Genomic DNA, 15,798 nt, shown 5'->3' with positions numbered 1-15,798 from the left:
CTTTTAGTCTGGTTTTATCACTTCACTATCTCACCATGAAATATGAATATAAGGAGTAGAAAGATATATATGTGGAATAATTAGGGCATATCCTCTGGTCATCAATTTTCTGATTAGTTGTTTAAACAACTAATTTTTTAAAAAATAAAATGCCCAAGACAGTAAACATTTTAAACCAGTGATTCTATAGTCTTATATGCCCTTCAAATACCATGTGAGTGGAGAAGTCTCTTTCCCTTTCTTGCCAAAATATTCTTTCTCACACTTGCCATTTTCCCACCTGTTGCAAAAGTAATCCTTAGGATACAAATCATTTCCCTCTCCTTTTGAACTCTTTTATAAATTTCTCTTTCATAACTGAACTCTTGTTTTTACCTCGAATTGCTCCCTGCTTCCCCCTTTAAGCCCCACAATATTAACCATCCACCCTCAACCAAAATATCTACCTTTCAAACCATGCGACCAGGTTGAAGCCTTACCAGAAGCCTGAAAGTTTCTCTGTGTTCATATTTTTGAATGAGTGTTTGAAAACAGAACAGATTTGGATCTAATTCAATTAAGGCTTAGAGGCAGTGAAGAAAGACATCTTTTCAGGGAACATCCAGATACATTTAAAAGTCTCCATGGTTAGATTGGAGCCCATACATTATCAAAACTGCCAGATTTCATATTTTGCAAAATTAAACCCATGTTTACATTGTCCATCTCCTTGAGCATTGTTTGTTCTTAGTGCAGTTTTCTTTTGCTATGTATTCATTGAGTTTATGCATTTCTCATTTGTGCCATCTTTTATGATGTTTTCAGGGTGTTTCACCTTAAAAAGTCAGTTTTTAAATGTATGTTTACACAATCACATAACAATAAATTCGTTATAATTGTCTTAGAACTAGTTGTACAAAGGGTCTTCATAGATTTCCAAAATCCATTTCAGTGAAATGCTGAAAAGAAAAATAAATTTCCTCACTGTGAAAGCAACTGGAAGAATACATTATGTTCTAGACTAAATACTTATTATACCTTTATAGGTTTTATCTTTCAAAAATCTCATATGAAAATTAAATTTTGAATTGCCATCTAGAAATAAATTTTTATAGATAGAGTACACATTAGTTCCTGAAAATGGTAGAAAAGGTTTCTTGTCAAGTTCCCCAGCACAAGTGTGAATGCTCTGTTTTTGAGTACCTACTAGTAGTGAAAGGATACATTGTGGCCAGCCAACTCAAATTGCTACCCACGTTTAATCATTGTAAATAAAGGAAGCAGAGAGACCCATGTTATATTTTCAGAACTGGCATGCTCAATACAGAACTATTAGTTTAAAAATACCACTGAACATTCTATTTGAATTAATCTAGATTTCTGTGAAAAATAAAATAGTAAAAAGTACAATTGGCCACTTAAACATGTACTACTCATTTCATGCAGATTATTAATTTGGTAATTACACATTGCATTAAAGAACAAATAGAGTAAATGCAACTTTGTAACATTTAGAAAACAGTTCAGAATTGATAAATTTTCATTTTGAAATACCTATAGTTTTTACAGAAGCAAAATCTCCTTTCTCAGTGGAGAAAAATACATCTATGAAACACCTACATGTGTTGAACTGGACTTTTCAAAGGAACAACTAAATATCCCACTGTGAAGTGAACATGTATAACTGCTAAGCTTTCACATACTGTTGGTGCATAATACATTTTCTGAACAGCTGGATATAGAAAGCAAGAAACAAACAAGTAGGTTAAATGAAACTCATGTATCACAGGGAATCAGTAATGGAAAGAGGTTGAGAAAAATCATCAAAGCATATTATCTAATGTTTTCTTATACATTGATGTTCACAATTACAAGGCCTAGGCAAATTCTTGATTTTTACATATTGTATACATTTGCCCTTTTTATGTTTATCCAAGAGCTTGATTTATGAACCATTTGCAAAATGCCCCAATCAAACTTGATAAAGAATTAACCACCACAGGCATCTAGGTGGAGAGTACACCAAATTTGACTAATTGGAAAGCATACAAAGTAGTAATCCACAATAGATACTAAAACAGGGGCACATTACTTACAGCAAATATGGAATAGATTATTCACAGATATTTTGGGGTATGGTACAGTCACAGTCACTGTATGAGTATGGACAAGTTTAGTCTATCAAATATACTCTTAGAAGCACCGGGAATAGAGATACTTCTGCAGGAACCTTGCACACATGGCCAAGCAGATACAGTGTACATATAGAACAGTCTATTTCACAACCACTTGGCAGATGAGAATCTCTGCAATTGCTGCTCTACCATTAGTAAGCTCAAATCATTTAGCACTTCATCTGTGAATATTATTTCTTTTCAATTGCTGACACTTGCAGTCAATACATATTTAAATTCAAACTCCAATGATGCTGAAAATCAAGTAAGAAAATGCCAACATCTTCATAAAGCTTATAGCAGGTTAAGAGATCCTTTGGAAAAAAGTCTAAATGTAAATTTGTTAGAAAACAATAAAAGTTATACTTCAAGATGTGTTTTCAAAGTTGAAAAACTTTTGAAATAAGCCAGAAAGCCGTAAGTGTTGTTCAAAATCATCCTAAAAACTCACACCCTGTCTATTCATTTGCTTAAGAAATGCACATTGTTTATCTACCTACCAGTTTGCCTACAGAAGATATGCTTGCCTAACAAAACTAAAAGCTGTTATTATAAGTTGTTGATTTAGTCTACAGAAGTTGTCCATGATGTTGAAAAAGTTTTACATGTTTCAATCATGTTGTTTTTTTTTTTTTCTCAACTGATCTTCCTTTACAAACAGTCTTCCAATTGGAGTTATTCAACAAAATTTTCTTTATAATTCCTGATTTTTCAGTTACTCTATAAAAAGTTATCTTTTCCCCTTAAACTTAGTTCAGAGTTTTCAAATTCACTTAGTCTTTAAGTTTTCCTTATTTAAAATACCATCTAAATGCTGAAATATTCATAAATATGGGGGAGATAGCTCATTTAATAAGGTTGCAGTCCATGTGGAATAATAAAACCTACTTGAAAACAACAAAGTTTTTAAATTTTTTTTAGGAAGAAATTAAAACTATAGATTGGAACAAGTTGCCACACTACAAAAGCAAGTCTTTCCTTCCCCCCATTAGTCAGGAAATATAAACAAAAATATTTGAGTATAAAAGTGATTTCTGTGCATTTTTATTCACTTTTTCAGCACCTCAATGTTCTTAGGTGTACTTTATGCTTGGTACAACAGAAATTCTGTATGCTCAGATAGCTGTTTGGAGGATTTCATATTTTTCACTACCAAATATCGCTGGTGAAGCTAAGTTCTTTGGATGATAAAGGTAGCAGGGTATTGTTTCTAGGAAATTCCTGGGTGTCTTTCAGAGTGTTATTAAGGGGTAACTGTCCATTGAGTAGTGTCAGCGGCAAGTTACAGTAAGTATGGTGGTTGTCTAAGGAAGGTACTGGCAAGGTGGTGGTTGGCATCTCATGTTTATAGCCTCTGCAACAGTGCCTCATTTGCATTGAATCTGAATGATGGAAATCAGGGAGATCAGCTTGAGATGATGCCAGAGTGGCAGACGTACTGGTCATGGCAATTGAGGGTATAGGCTGGAGTTCTCTGAAAAGTCCTTGTTCTGCAGAGTCCAGAACATGGCATCGAGAAAGCATTTCTTTTTTCTTGATAGGCATTTCATATATTAAATGCTTCCAAAACTTAGAATTTAATTTGCTGCTTTTGGGTCCCTTCCACTTGATCAGGGATAGAAGTTTGATGCTTCGTTTTAGGGATTCCACTTCCTGGCAATTCACCTTCCCTTTCAACTCTGTACACTCAATCAAAATCACTTTGATTTCTCCACTGACTAGCATGTTATGGAGTCTGCTTTCCATTTCGAAAATACTCCATCCCCGTCTGAGAATATAGTCTGGAGTTAGCACGATAATAAGTCTTCTGCTTTGCTCAACACATCTTGTGAGATCTTCAATGTATGCTACAAATCACAGAAAGAGAGAAAGAGTAAAACAAAGACATTGCCAGTCTTTAAAGCACCAGGTTTTCACTCTAGTATAGCACAGAACCAGTCTGTCACTAAAGTCCATCACATTTTCTTTTCTTGTATTGCACATTCCAAAACCCCTTTCCTTAAAAAATTAAGAAAAAAATTTTTAAAAAAATACTGCATACATTCTTATTTTCTTTTGCCTTATCGTTACTTACAGTGTTCTGATAGCCAATACAAGCTCTGTCTTCTTCAGAGCTTAGGTATATTTCAGTGATTTTTATTTATTTAATCACTTAATTCAAAGCAGGCTTCCAGGCTAGTACTCTAAGTGAGCAAGCAATGAACAGGTCAATAAAAATAGATTTGGAACCTTCTAATAAATGCAGGGTTACTGTATGTTTGTAGCTGTTTTTCTTCCTGTTTTCCCCTTGTAAATTAATATTATTTTTAATTGACAAATAATAATGGTATACATGACGCCTAGTTTTCATCTTCCTAACAAGTACTGGCATTATGTTTATCAAGTATTTGAGAGATAATTCTGATATCGAGATGATGAAAAAATCCTTTCTAGAATCAGCTTGTTTCTCAGAATACCTTCTGTCATTTGCAAACTTAGGTTTCCCTATTTTGTCCTTCAAACCCAGAGACAGGGAAGTGGTGTGTGCTTAATTTGAACCAGCTGTTTTTTTGTTCCAAAGAGGAGTGAAGGGTAAACTTGGAGATGGGAGATGGAGTGGAATGAATGGTGAAAGAGGAGAAACAATCAACTGAGAAGTAAGTTTTGCCCTGTTTTGTGGAGCAATTCTGAAAGTGAGGTGAATGTGTTATGGCTTTTTTCATGGTAGTAAAACACAATAACTCTAGATTTGTTTATCCCAAGGAATAATCCTTTTGTAATCATGTTTCCCAAAGTATTATCTGCCAAAAAGGGAAACGCACACATGTGTTAACAAATGGAGACTTGGACACAGGTGCTGCACCAGAACACTGTCTTTACTAAGCAGAGCACAAGGCCTTGTCTAATGTACAGTGCCCTCTAGCAGAAGCACTGCTTACAGAAGCATAGCAACATTTGTCGCTGCAAATTTGTCCAAGGTTACAGACTACTTTCACATTCAGCACATAGTGTGGGGACACCAAACAGCCCAGTACAAGCCATTTGAAAGAGACACTTATTTTACAGATGCATGTTTCACAGATGATCTTTCTTTTCCAGGGTTTTATTTCCACCACTTGGCAGCAAGAAAACTTTCACAAGTGAAAATGAGCAAATTTTCTACACACCCTACAGATAAACAAAAAAAAAAAGTTTTTTAAAGAGATACACATAAAATTGCCTATTTAACAATTTGTTGTTAGGGATGCTTAGGTTTTGACTTAATACATTTCAGGACTTTTTCATGCAGTAGATACAATGACTGTATCTGAGGGGATAAGGCAGTTGTTAGGTTGGGATGGAACTTCTTAAATATTATAAGTGTTTTATTTTAGGGAGTACGTATTTTGGGGAAAATCAGCAGTGGAATCTGTAAAAACAAAACAATACAAAACAAAAATAACCACATAAGTAGCAATGGGGAAGTTTATCACTGAGTAATTATCATTTAGAGAACTGGTGAAACAGAATGGAAGGAAAGGTAGAGAGTTTCAATAGAGTGGAAAAATATTATCCCACTGTATCAACAGCTCTGACTCTTCATTTTCTTCCTTTCTTTCTGCTCCCAAAAAGAAAGAAGTTATGTGGGAAGCTTCATCATTAGAAGTTGGATCTGTAAGATATAGTAAAATAAACTATCATGCATCTTTCCCATTATTCTTTTCACCTTTCCTCCAAAACAAAACAAAACAAATTCCAAAACCAGAATGATGGTATCAGTGCAGTAGTCCAAGAGGCTACAGTTTTCCCAGGTGAATTATGACTTAATTGTTAATTTTATAGAAATATTGTTTACAAAATATTTTCCCAAGGGGTAACTTTGACTAGTACTCTTTCTCATTACTTTTAGCATGTAATTTAAATTAAAATATTGTTCTGTACAAACCTTGTCAGGAGTCACATCAAATACACCTCTAGGAACAATATTATTTCTGTGTTCAAAAATAATATAAATGTACGTTTTGACTATATGTTTAAAAATAAAAGCTAGCTGTGTACATGTCTCAATTAAAAAAATTTACAACACAGGTATCTGCAGTCATAAGGGAAATTATACCTATATGTACTAATGAATTTGTGATATCATGCGCTTTGGTTTTGCTAGATTCTTTTTTTTTTTTTTTTGGCATGGGGAAGGGAAAAGTGTAATATATATTTTACTAAGTGTACAGTTCTCCTGCTTCAGATTTTTTTTTTGAACCAGAGATTGAGCTCAGGGTTTCTTAACCACTGAGCCACATTCCCAGTCCTTTTTTATATTTTATTTAGAGACAGGGTTTGCTGAGTTCCTTAGCACCTCTCTTATTGCTGAGGCTGGCTTTGAACTTGTGATCCTCCTGCCTCAGCCTCCCAAACCTCTGGGAATTCAGGCGTGCGCCACCACGCCTGGCTCAGAATCTATTCTGACATTTGACAGGTTAAGTAAAATGCAACATTTAGGGTTCTTAGGGCTTCTTACAGACTCATTAGAAATAATCTGCATTTGCCCCCAGAAAGAATGCCTGTCAGGACAGATCCCACTAAGCTCAGCTCTACAGGGTGTGGTGTTGAAGGGAACCTTGGAGAGAGGGAGTGGTCCTGTCTCCTGCATACTACACTGGCTGTGCTTATCCTGGCAAAGCCTAGTGGAGAATTGAGGCAACCATCCAGATAACTTAGGCTGAAAACCTGCTGTGGAAGAAAAAAGTTCTGAATTATCCTGGTTTGCCCTATATATACATTAATCATATGCACTGGAGTCAGTCAGTCAGTACATCAAAATTTTCCCTGGGTAGACACAGCACAAGTGTCCCAAAGAAAACACAAGCCATTTGCTTGGGCCCTGAATCTCGTGTTCCATTTCACTTGGTGAAAAACCAAGTGGAAGTTTTCAGATGTGGAGCCCACATTTCACTTCTTGGGATGGTGATCAGTGGCTGGGCAGCAACCTCAGTGTTTGAAAGCAGCTGGGGAGGTGCCTCAAAGAGCTGCCTGGCTCTAAGGAAAAGAAGGAGAGACTGTGCCTTTACTTCCATAATCTGGCTCACTCTCTGTTTTTCTCTTTTTCTTCCCCTTTTCCTCTCCCTACCTCTTTCTTTCTGCCTTTCCTTTTTCTCTCATCCTTTCCTGTCTTTTACTTTTATCTCCCTCTTTGCTTTCTTTTTGCCTCTGTCTTCTATATTCCTCTCCCTCCTTCCTCCTCGCTTCTTATGGCTTTCTTCATCTATCTTTTAATTTTGGCAAAAACAAGATCACAACTATCATGAAAATATATGTAAATAACAGTAAGATGAAACAGCATAGTTCACCTTTTTCACTTGCTTATCTTTAGCCTTGGAGTTGTTCCTGGTGTGTATAATTAAATGCCCAAGATAATCCCCAACCCCTTAGGGCTACATGTTTGCATTTAATGACTGTGACTTGGAGCTTGATCCATTAAGGACTGTGTCCTATTTTCCTACGACACATGAACTATGAACAATATTTTACATATTTAACAAGTGTTCAAAAAGATGATGATGATGATGAATAAGAATATCATGCAATTGAGACCATATGTGACCTACAAACCCTTAAATATTTATTATCTAGACCTTTACAGAGAAGGTTTGTCACCCTTGAATTAGAGACCAAGCAGAGTGGTTAGGTTTGGAAAAGTTCCAAACAAACAAAGCAGAAACAGGTATCAAGTTAAGACATTGCTGGTCCATAGGGTAGTCTCAGACAGGCTGTGGGTTTTTCCCTGGTAGGGCTGTGGTTTTGTGGGAGACATTTTAGAAACCTTCAGAAAATGTTCAAAAAGCTTGTTACCACAAAGAGATAATAAAGAAACGTTCTTTTGAAAAAAAAATCCCTAAATCCACAGCACATATGAAAATCTTGCCCTGACTTGTTCAGGCAAATTTAGCTACTGAATGGCAAGGATCCCTTTAAAAGACTCCTTTTTCCACATAGAAATGTAAACTATCCCTTAAATAAAAGGTCACCAAGTCATTTCTTTGCAAATTTTGGGTTGAAATAACTTTTGATGACAGAATAGACCAAAGAAGTCTGTGTCTGATAGTCTTTGGTTTCTCTAGTCAAGTCTGTGAAACCACTGAAGATTTTCAGACATGACAATTTAATTAGATAAATAAAATATCCCCTTTAATATAGTGTTGTTGGGGTGATTAATTTGGTATAAATTAAATCTTCACATTGTAAGTGCAAATACAAAGAAACTTTTACTTCTGTCTGTGCTGAAATTGACAGAGTTGGGAAAATATTCTTGAAGAAAATACATTTTCAAGAGGCCATATTAGGGATGTAGACTTATTAGGGAAATGAAGAGAAATCATGCCAGTAGCAACAGTACTGATGGGAAATAAGGAAACTGGCTACCTAAAGCCTTATTAAAATCAAAGCAAATTTGATTTTAAAATCTCTTTCAGGAGCAGTTGTATATTTGTGAATTTCTATGGAGTCTAGCTGCTGCCTATTGACCACATGATCTCTCAAATTAATAAATTAGTTTCTTATAAATTATTTGTGGGTTAACACTTCCACTTATATCAGGGCTATTTAGTATCAAGAGTGTACAGCATACTTTCTATAAATAAGTTAAAAGTTGAATATTTAGTCTCTAGACAAAGGCATAATATATTACTTTAATAGATTCAAATATAGTAGTTTGATATACTTAAACTCGTAGCTATGTACTGAAGCTGTTATGTAAAAAATACACATCACTGCTACAAGACAGAATTCATCAAGGCAGATGAAACTACTAATTTTGGGGAAACATTAGCTAATTGATAGCTGTCAATAATGATGATTACAAAACCTACAGGGTGATATATTGATTTAAAATCAGCCTTATATATAGGTTTCCCCTATACAAAAGTATTTTTCAACACTATATAGTTAGGAAGAAATATTAGACTTTTATTATACCTACAGGCTTATAGTGAGATACTTTACAATATAGTCTCTCTGGAAGTAGTATTTGGATTTGATAAGAAATTTAGTCTGTTTACTTTTCTGAGCATATTGGAGTAGAGTTGCTTCTCTCTTCACTCAAACATGAAGCGGGTGGTAGACACATCTAATTTTATTCCATGTGAGTAAATTTCACACAATGTGTTAAATTTTCATGGTTGTGCATGTCACTGCTGCCTCACACTTTTTAGGTCACAGACATTAGATTCCCTGGAAAAGGATTTTATTACTCCCAAAGGACAACTTATTTGAATGGTATCCAATCTGTTCAGCTATTAGAGGAACTATTGGCAATGAATACTTACAGATCCATGTACAAAAATGTTTTTTGCATGCCTAACTTCAGAAGTGACTAGGGATCATCTGACACCAGATGTATTCTCCAGTCATTTGTCATTTCATTGTCAGCACAATCACATGGCTAATACTAAGCAGCAGAGAACTGAGGATTAGACTAGGGAGAAGAGTTTAGCAAATGCAGGAGCATAATCAAACATTATATTTTTCCCTTAAATTATTGAAAAATCATATGATTCTTGAGTGAGAGAAATTTATGGGAAATTGAGCATGAAAAAAAATGAAAAGACAGTTTGATACTTGGGGCCAAATTTATAGGTATAATTTCAATAGACATGATTGATTAACCTTATGCATGATAATATTTTTAGTTCACTAGCATCTTTCTCTGGTGCAATCATGCATGGATACTCACATAAGATTCTCATAGTCTTCCTATGAATAGGAGAACATATTGAGGTAAAATCATTTGAAGGAATTTTTCCTTAAGTTTACTTACACATTTATAGTTTTGCTTAACGCTTTAGCCAGAACAGGCTTGAATTGTTATTATTAATAAATAGTGACATGTACTTTTAAGTACCTTACTTTCTTTCTCATAAAGCCTTGGCAGGATTGGTTTTTTTTTTTTTTTGCCTACTTTTAGTCTTAGAATGCTATTTTCCCCATCTGCCCAGTGGCCCTCAATCTGATTCAATAACATTTTATATTTTTATGTTTTTAATCTCTACAGAAACACTGAGATAAGATGGGCCCCACAGCATAAATAGTACTCATCCAAAAATGTCCCCAATCTCAGGATCTCACTTGCACAGCTGGCTTCTGTTGGTCACATGTCAGCTTCAGAGCACATCTGTTCATTCCTCAAGGATCCACTAGGCCCCATGAACACAATGTGCTCTGTGTAGAGTACTTTACACCACAAAACCCAGCAGCTGCAGGGGTGAGAAAATCTCTACTTCTCAAGTTTGTGTCTCTAGGCAGTTTGAGTAGGGTGTTTTCTATCTGGCTTCCTTTTGGTTGCCTGTCACTTCTGACATTCAGATGCCTATTGGCAACAAAGTTGCTTTTACTATTCCCAGGGACAGATGTTTCTAGTCTGGGAAGAAACAGACCAAAATTTTACTGGAAAGTAAGAATTCTTGCCACATTTAGGCACCCAACCTGAGAAAACATAAGGAAGATCCTAGCTACAGGCTCAAGAATGGAAAGGTAATCACTGCCAGGAAAATAATGTCCAGACATGAACAGTTAGTCTCAGCATTTAGGAAAAAAAATATTTGCATCAAATCTCCCCATCTCTGCTGTAGAGAACAACAAACAACATTTTCCTGGTAGGGCATGTGGGAAAGGTACAGATATATTCAGTTCATTTTCAGAAGTGATGCCTTTGTTCCTAAGCTTTCTAAGAAGTCAAGAAAAAGAGAGTGTGTTTCAAGTACTTTTGAAACTGTGTGTGCATTGAAAAGGGTATATGTTGACAAAGTTCGGTTGGAACACCATAAGAGTGCACAAAAGAAACTGTAGGTCCATGAAATTGAAGACATTAAATATAAGTGGGTTTGTGTCATATACTTTGTTAATTTGATTCATAGAAATTCATTGTCATGAATGATTAATGATCTCATGAAGTCTGCTTTTATAGTCCTCAAAGGCCTCATTGCTAGTTTCTGGAGGAAGGAGTAGTCTTAGGTCAACATGTTTTAAATGAGATGTGAGGGACAAACATAGCTTATAATATCGTAACTAGCTTTTTTTTTCCACAGGAATGTGTCTATATTTATATAGCATAACCTGTTAACTCTGTACCGATGGCTGCAAATACAGACCACAGAAGCTTCTTTAATAACACACATAACACCAAGTCCAAAATGTTCTACTCTGTCATTCATGTGTAAATCAAGTATATTATTCATATACTTCATCGACTTCCTGAATGCGTGCTAAAAATGCCAAGGAAAAACTCATTAATCGTGACATGGTGACTGCTCAGCTAGCTCTGAAATGTTGATGGAAAAGAAAAATTGTCAAAGGGCCTTTTTAAGAACCTCTGCAGGTTACACTCGCAAATCGGAATTCAGAGAACATGAATTTCCTCCTGCAGGAAGGAAGGATTAAAATCAAACACCCTCCAGTGGTTGCATCTAAAAACTGCATATTTGTCCCAATGGCTTACTTTAAAAAAATTTAAAATAAAGTCTTCCTGTGCACCATTGAATATCCAAGATGCAAGTGCAAGTCCCTGCTTAGGCTGATGGGTGTACACAATCTCAAAAGTATTAAAATGATTTCTATAGACTATAAAATCTCTGCTCATCCTAATGCCATTGCCTTGGGCATCTTACGTGGAAATATTTTAAATGCCTAGGTAAACTACATGACTATTTCCTGTTATCTTTCATGCAGTATGTTATAATCCATAACAAAATCTTGAAACTTTGAGCTACAAAATTTTATGGTTTGTGCAGGCCTTTACCCCCATGGTCAAGGAGAACTTTCAGAATATGGTACACCAAATCAACCAATGAATTTCAATCAACCTAGCCACACCACCTGTTGATTCAATTAAGTACAAAATATTATACATGCTATTTGGCTAAACTGATACACTGAGCTGATTCAATTAATTTGTCAAGTCATCATAATGGAGCTATAAGAGGGCATATCTTTGGAATGCATTTCTCCTATTTTCATGTTCTCCCAGTCTTGTTCTCACTCTCATGCAATATCTGCTTCATTATACACAAAGCAAGGGTCATCTACTGAGTATCAGATAAAGTGGATCAATCACCTATAAGGAATATTCTTAGGTCAACATGTTTTAAAGCTATGTTTGTCCTTTTCAGATGTGCAGAATGATGAAACATTCTTTTCCAGTTCAAAAGGACAATCACTAATGTTGAAATGTTCGGATCTAAAGACTGACATTTTTAAAAATTATTTATAGGGGTTGATTAAGAGTGCCAATTGTGCCAACAATTGTGGAACATGCAAAGGCAGAAAATTTAGTACCATACTGAGTTCTACTAAAAATGATCTGACATATAATTCATTTTGGTGATGATATTACCATAATATAATTTAGGACACTATTACTCTAAAATAGATTTGGAAGAATTTCTGTTTCACAAGATGTTTTTGCCAAAACATATATATATATATATAATTTCATATATATATATATATATATATATATATATATATATATATATATATATAAAGTTAGGTCAAGAACTAGTATAAGAATATTTTAAATTTTTCATCAATGATTGACCAATATCTTCTAGGTATTTCCTTTTTAAAAAAAATTGGCAATTTTTGGAACAGAGCCCAGGAGCTCACACATGCTAGTTCATATTCCAGCCCACTAGGCATTTTTTTCTAATATCAAAAAAATGAAAAAAATATACATATATATGGCATGTGTATGCAGATGACACTTACTTTGTGTATAATGAAGCAGATACCATATGAAGATGTGAGAAAGTCATGTGTTTGTTTCTGTTAGCCTATTCTAATGATTGATATTATTCTTATGAATTACCCACAATTTTTTTCTTTCAGTAAAATGCTGCTTTTAACTTTCACATTCACCTTGTTAAAGGAAATGCCTTTCAAATACTGCTACGCACAAATGTAAGCCCTTCATTATTTCATATTGGTACTACCTTTTGTCTTAAAACAACACTGTTCAAACAAAATCAAAAGACAACTGAGACCCTTAATGAAACCAAATCTTTTGTTATGTAACAGTAAAATATGAAGATAAATGAGATTCAGCACCTATTTATCGTCATGGAAAGCTTCTGCATAAAGTTATAAAACAAAACAAAATAGAAGTACAAAATTTACAGTCAAACAAGTAATTATGCACCATAAAATATTGGACTGGAGAGATTATTATATATCCTTCACTGAGGCAGTGATATGAAGAAGGATAAATAGGATTTAAATAGGCCTAGAAGACTAACATGAACAAAAGCAATGAAGGGATACACAATGTATTAAAAGACACAGTTTGACTGGAGTTGAAGATATGAGTAGAGAACATGGTAGAAGAAAAATTTAGGAGATAAATCTGGGCTGGTAGCAGAGTGAAATTTATTATTTAAGAAATAGTAAACAATTAGTTTATGGAACTGGGGTTGTGGCATGATCAAGGATGTTCACATGATATTAATGGGGCCAGATGGATGGCAGGAAACATAAGTAAAGACAGATAATCAACATTGTAGGAGTAATTAGTTTTTGTACTTGAGTTGTTGGTACTGAGAATTCAAAGGATGAAAGTGGCACAGGATTTGGGAGGAAGATAGAAGAACAAAAAGTATTGCTGAGTTATCCAGATGTTCCTTTGGGAATCAGTTAATGTAGAATGGTATTTAAAGTCATGAAAATGGGAGAAATTATCAAAAAATAGTAGAGGACCATGGGTTGAAGTGTGGGGAATCCTGATGTTTATACTTCTTACATTGCAGGAAAGAAATGAACCAGTAAATATGTTCTCTTTGTTCCTTTCCATGCACGTGTAAGTGTGAATACTAAAGTATACACACAGATATACATAGATATACATGTACCCTAAGAAAAGAGGTGGACAACAAAAGCTCAGTTCTTTCCATTTGTCTCTTATCAGCTTATGACCATGGCGGACTGCTAATAATCTGAATAAATGTTATTGATGAACAGCCTGACATAGCAAAATGAGAACTAAAGTCAAACAGATCTAGGTTCTACTCCCAGCTCTATTCTTTGCCAGCTGTCTAATCTTGTACTTCTTTGAGCCTTTGATTCCTAATCTGGAGGATAAGGACCCTAAAATAAGGATTATTGCAAATATCAAGTGTAATAATGTATGTGAAATTATTTTATATACTGTCAAGTATTGAAAATGCAGGCCTTTTTTATTATAATGTGTTTAATTTATCATGTTGTCTATTATATTCACCAGATCAATCTTCTCCTCTCAAGGATATTATCAGACACATGGAAATAAGTTGTCCTTCTCTTATTTTTTCTCAAGAACATTCTTAAAAGTTCTTTGAGAGTAGGAACCACGACATAGGCTTCTCTGTATTTTCATTATACTTTACCATGTACGCATTCTGAATATTAACAAGAACAAAGTACATATCTTCACTTGAAGCTAAATTTATTTTGAAAGCTCAAATGTAGCATTCAATCTGCAGCATTAGTTAAAAGTGGTTTGCAAGCCTACAGTGTCCAGCACTTCATAGAAGTAATTTACATACATCATGAGAATGCTGTACCCAATATCCTCATGTACCTTTCTTAAGTGGAGTTTTCCTCATAATTCTGGGAATGAGTAACAGGGTATAATGAATAACAAGGTTGGAATGCAGATATTCAGAGTTATTAGTAAAAATGATTGGAAGAATAAGTAGCAGCACAATGACAGAAGACCGGCTTTGGAACTGAAATGCACTGAAATGGTTTACAGTGACTTTTTCAGACTTCTTAAAAGGACCATAATTTTCTCAGAACACTAACGTAATATAATTAAAAAATGCCATTAAGGCACAATTTAAAAGCCACACCTAAAACAAAAGTGAGAATGCCTTTTAAAAGTTCAAATGCTCTAAAGGGGAAATACAGGTGTTGAGGAGAAATTTGAATTTTAAAAATCTATAAGAAACAACTATCTAAATACTTGGCTCTGATGGCTTGAAGCCTCCATATAACTTTCTAAAAGTAACTATTTTAAAAACAAAAATTGAAAATACTTACTTCCACTTGGAATGAGATCCCTTTCTGGGATGAAGAGTTTGTATCCATAATGTTTTTCCAGGACATCTGGCAGTATTTCAAGAGCAAACTGCTCTTCTTCAGGATTGTCACAATCTAAAGTATCTTGATCCACTTTGGTGTAAGACAGATAGGCATCGTATTCCTTGTTGTCTTAGAGCAAAAAGAGAGTGGTAAGTATTAAAAGGTTGTTGTGGGTTTTTTTTTTTAGGATTAGAGGAAAAAATTATTAAAGCATAAGTAATTGAATGTACTTTTTATTCTTACTTTTTTATTGTTAACACATATTAATTGTATAAGTTAATAGATTTCACTGTGATATTTCCATATGGTTCCATGTATGGGGCCTTGATTCGTCTACCATCTTTTAGAATCTGTAACTACTAATAGGCTGAAATACACACTATAATTAAGTCACATGACACATTATAGGAAATCAAGTCAATTTCAACATAAACTAGTCATGTGATATGAACTGAAACTTTTATTTGATGGGCTACTTTTACTTAGGACAGACTAAAGGAATTTTTTGTGATGTTCAATGATGTGTATACATGATTAGTTCAGTGTTTTTGAAAGTAGGAATAAATAGACCAAAGTCATGGAT

The 15,798-nt window shown here is 34.6% G+C and overlaps 1 protein-coding gene across 1 annotated transcript in view; it reads right to left on the bottom strand.

Annotated features, from left to right (window-relative positions):
- Nucleotides 1–3,302: 3,302 nt before the first annotated feature.
- IL1RAPL2 (interleukin 1 receptor accessory protein like 2) overlaps nt 3,303–15,798 on the bottom strand; it is a gene marked incomplete at both ends in the record, with an annotated part of 1,059,270 nt that continues 1,046,774 nt past the window's right edge. Inside the window, 2 exons of the mRNA XM_081278297.1 lie at nt 3,303–4,000; nt 15,174–15,344. Of these exons, the coding sequence (XP_081134423.1) occupies nt 3,303–4,000; nt 15,174–15,344 (869 nt within the window). The remainder of the gene's footprint in view (nt 4,001–15,173; nt 15,345–15,798) is intronic.

Source organism: Spermophilus citellus (assembly GCF_964194105.1).
Source record: "Spermophilus citellus genome assembly, chromosome: X".
Classification (NCBI taxonomy): domain Eukaryota; kingdom Metazoa; phylum Chordata; class Mammalia; order Rodentia; family Sciuridae; genus Spermophilus; species Spermophilus citellus.
This window is presented reverse-complemented; position numbering and strand designations above follow the sequence as displayed.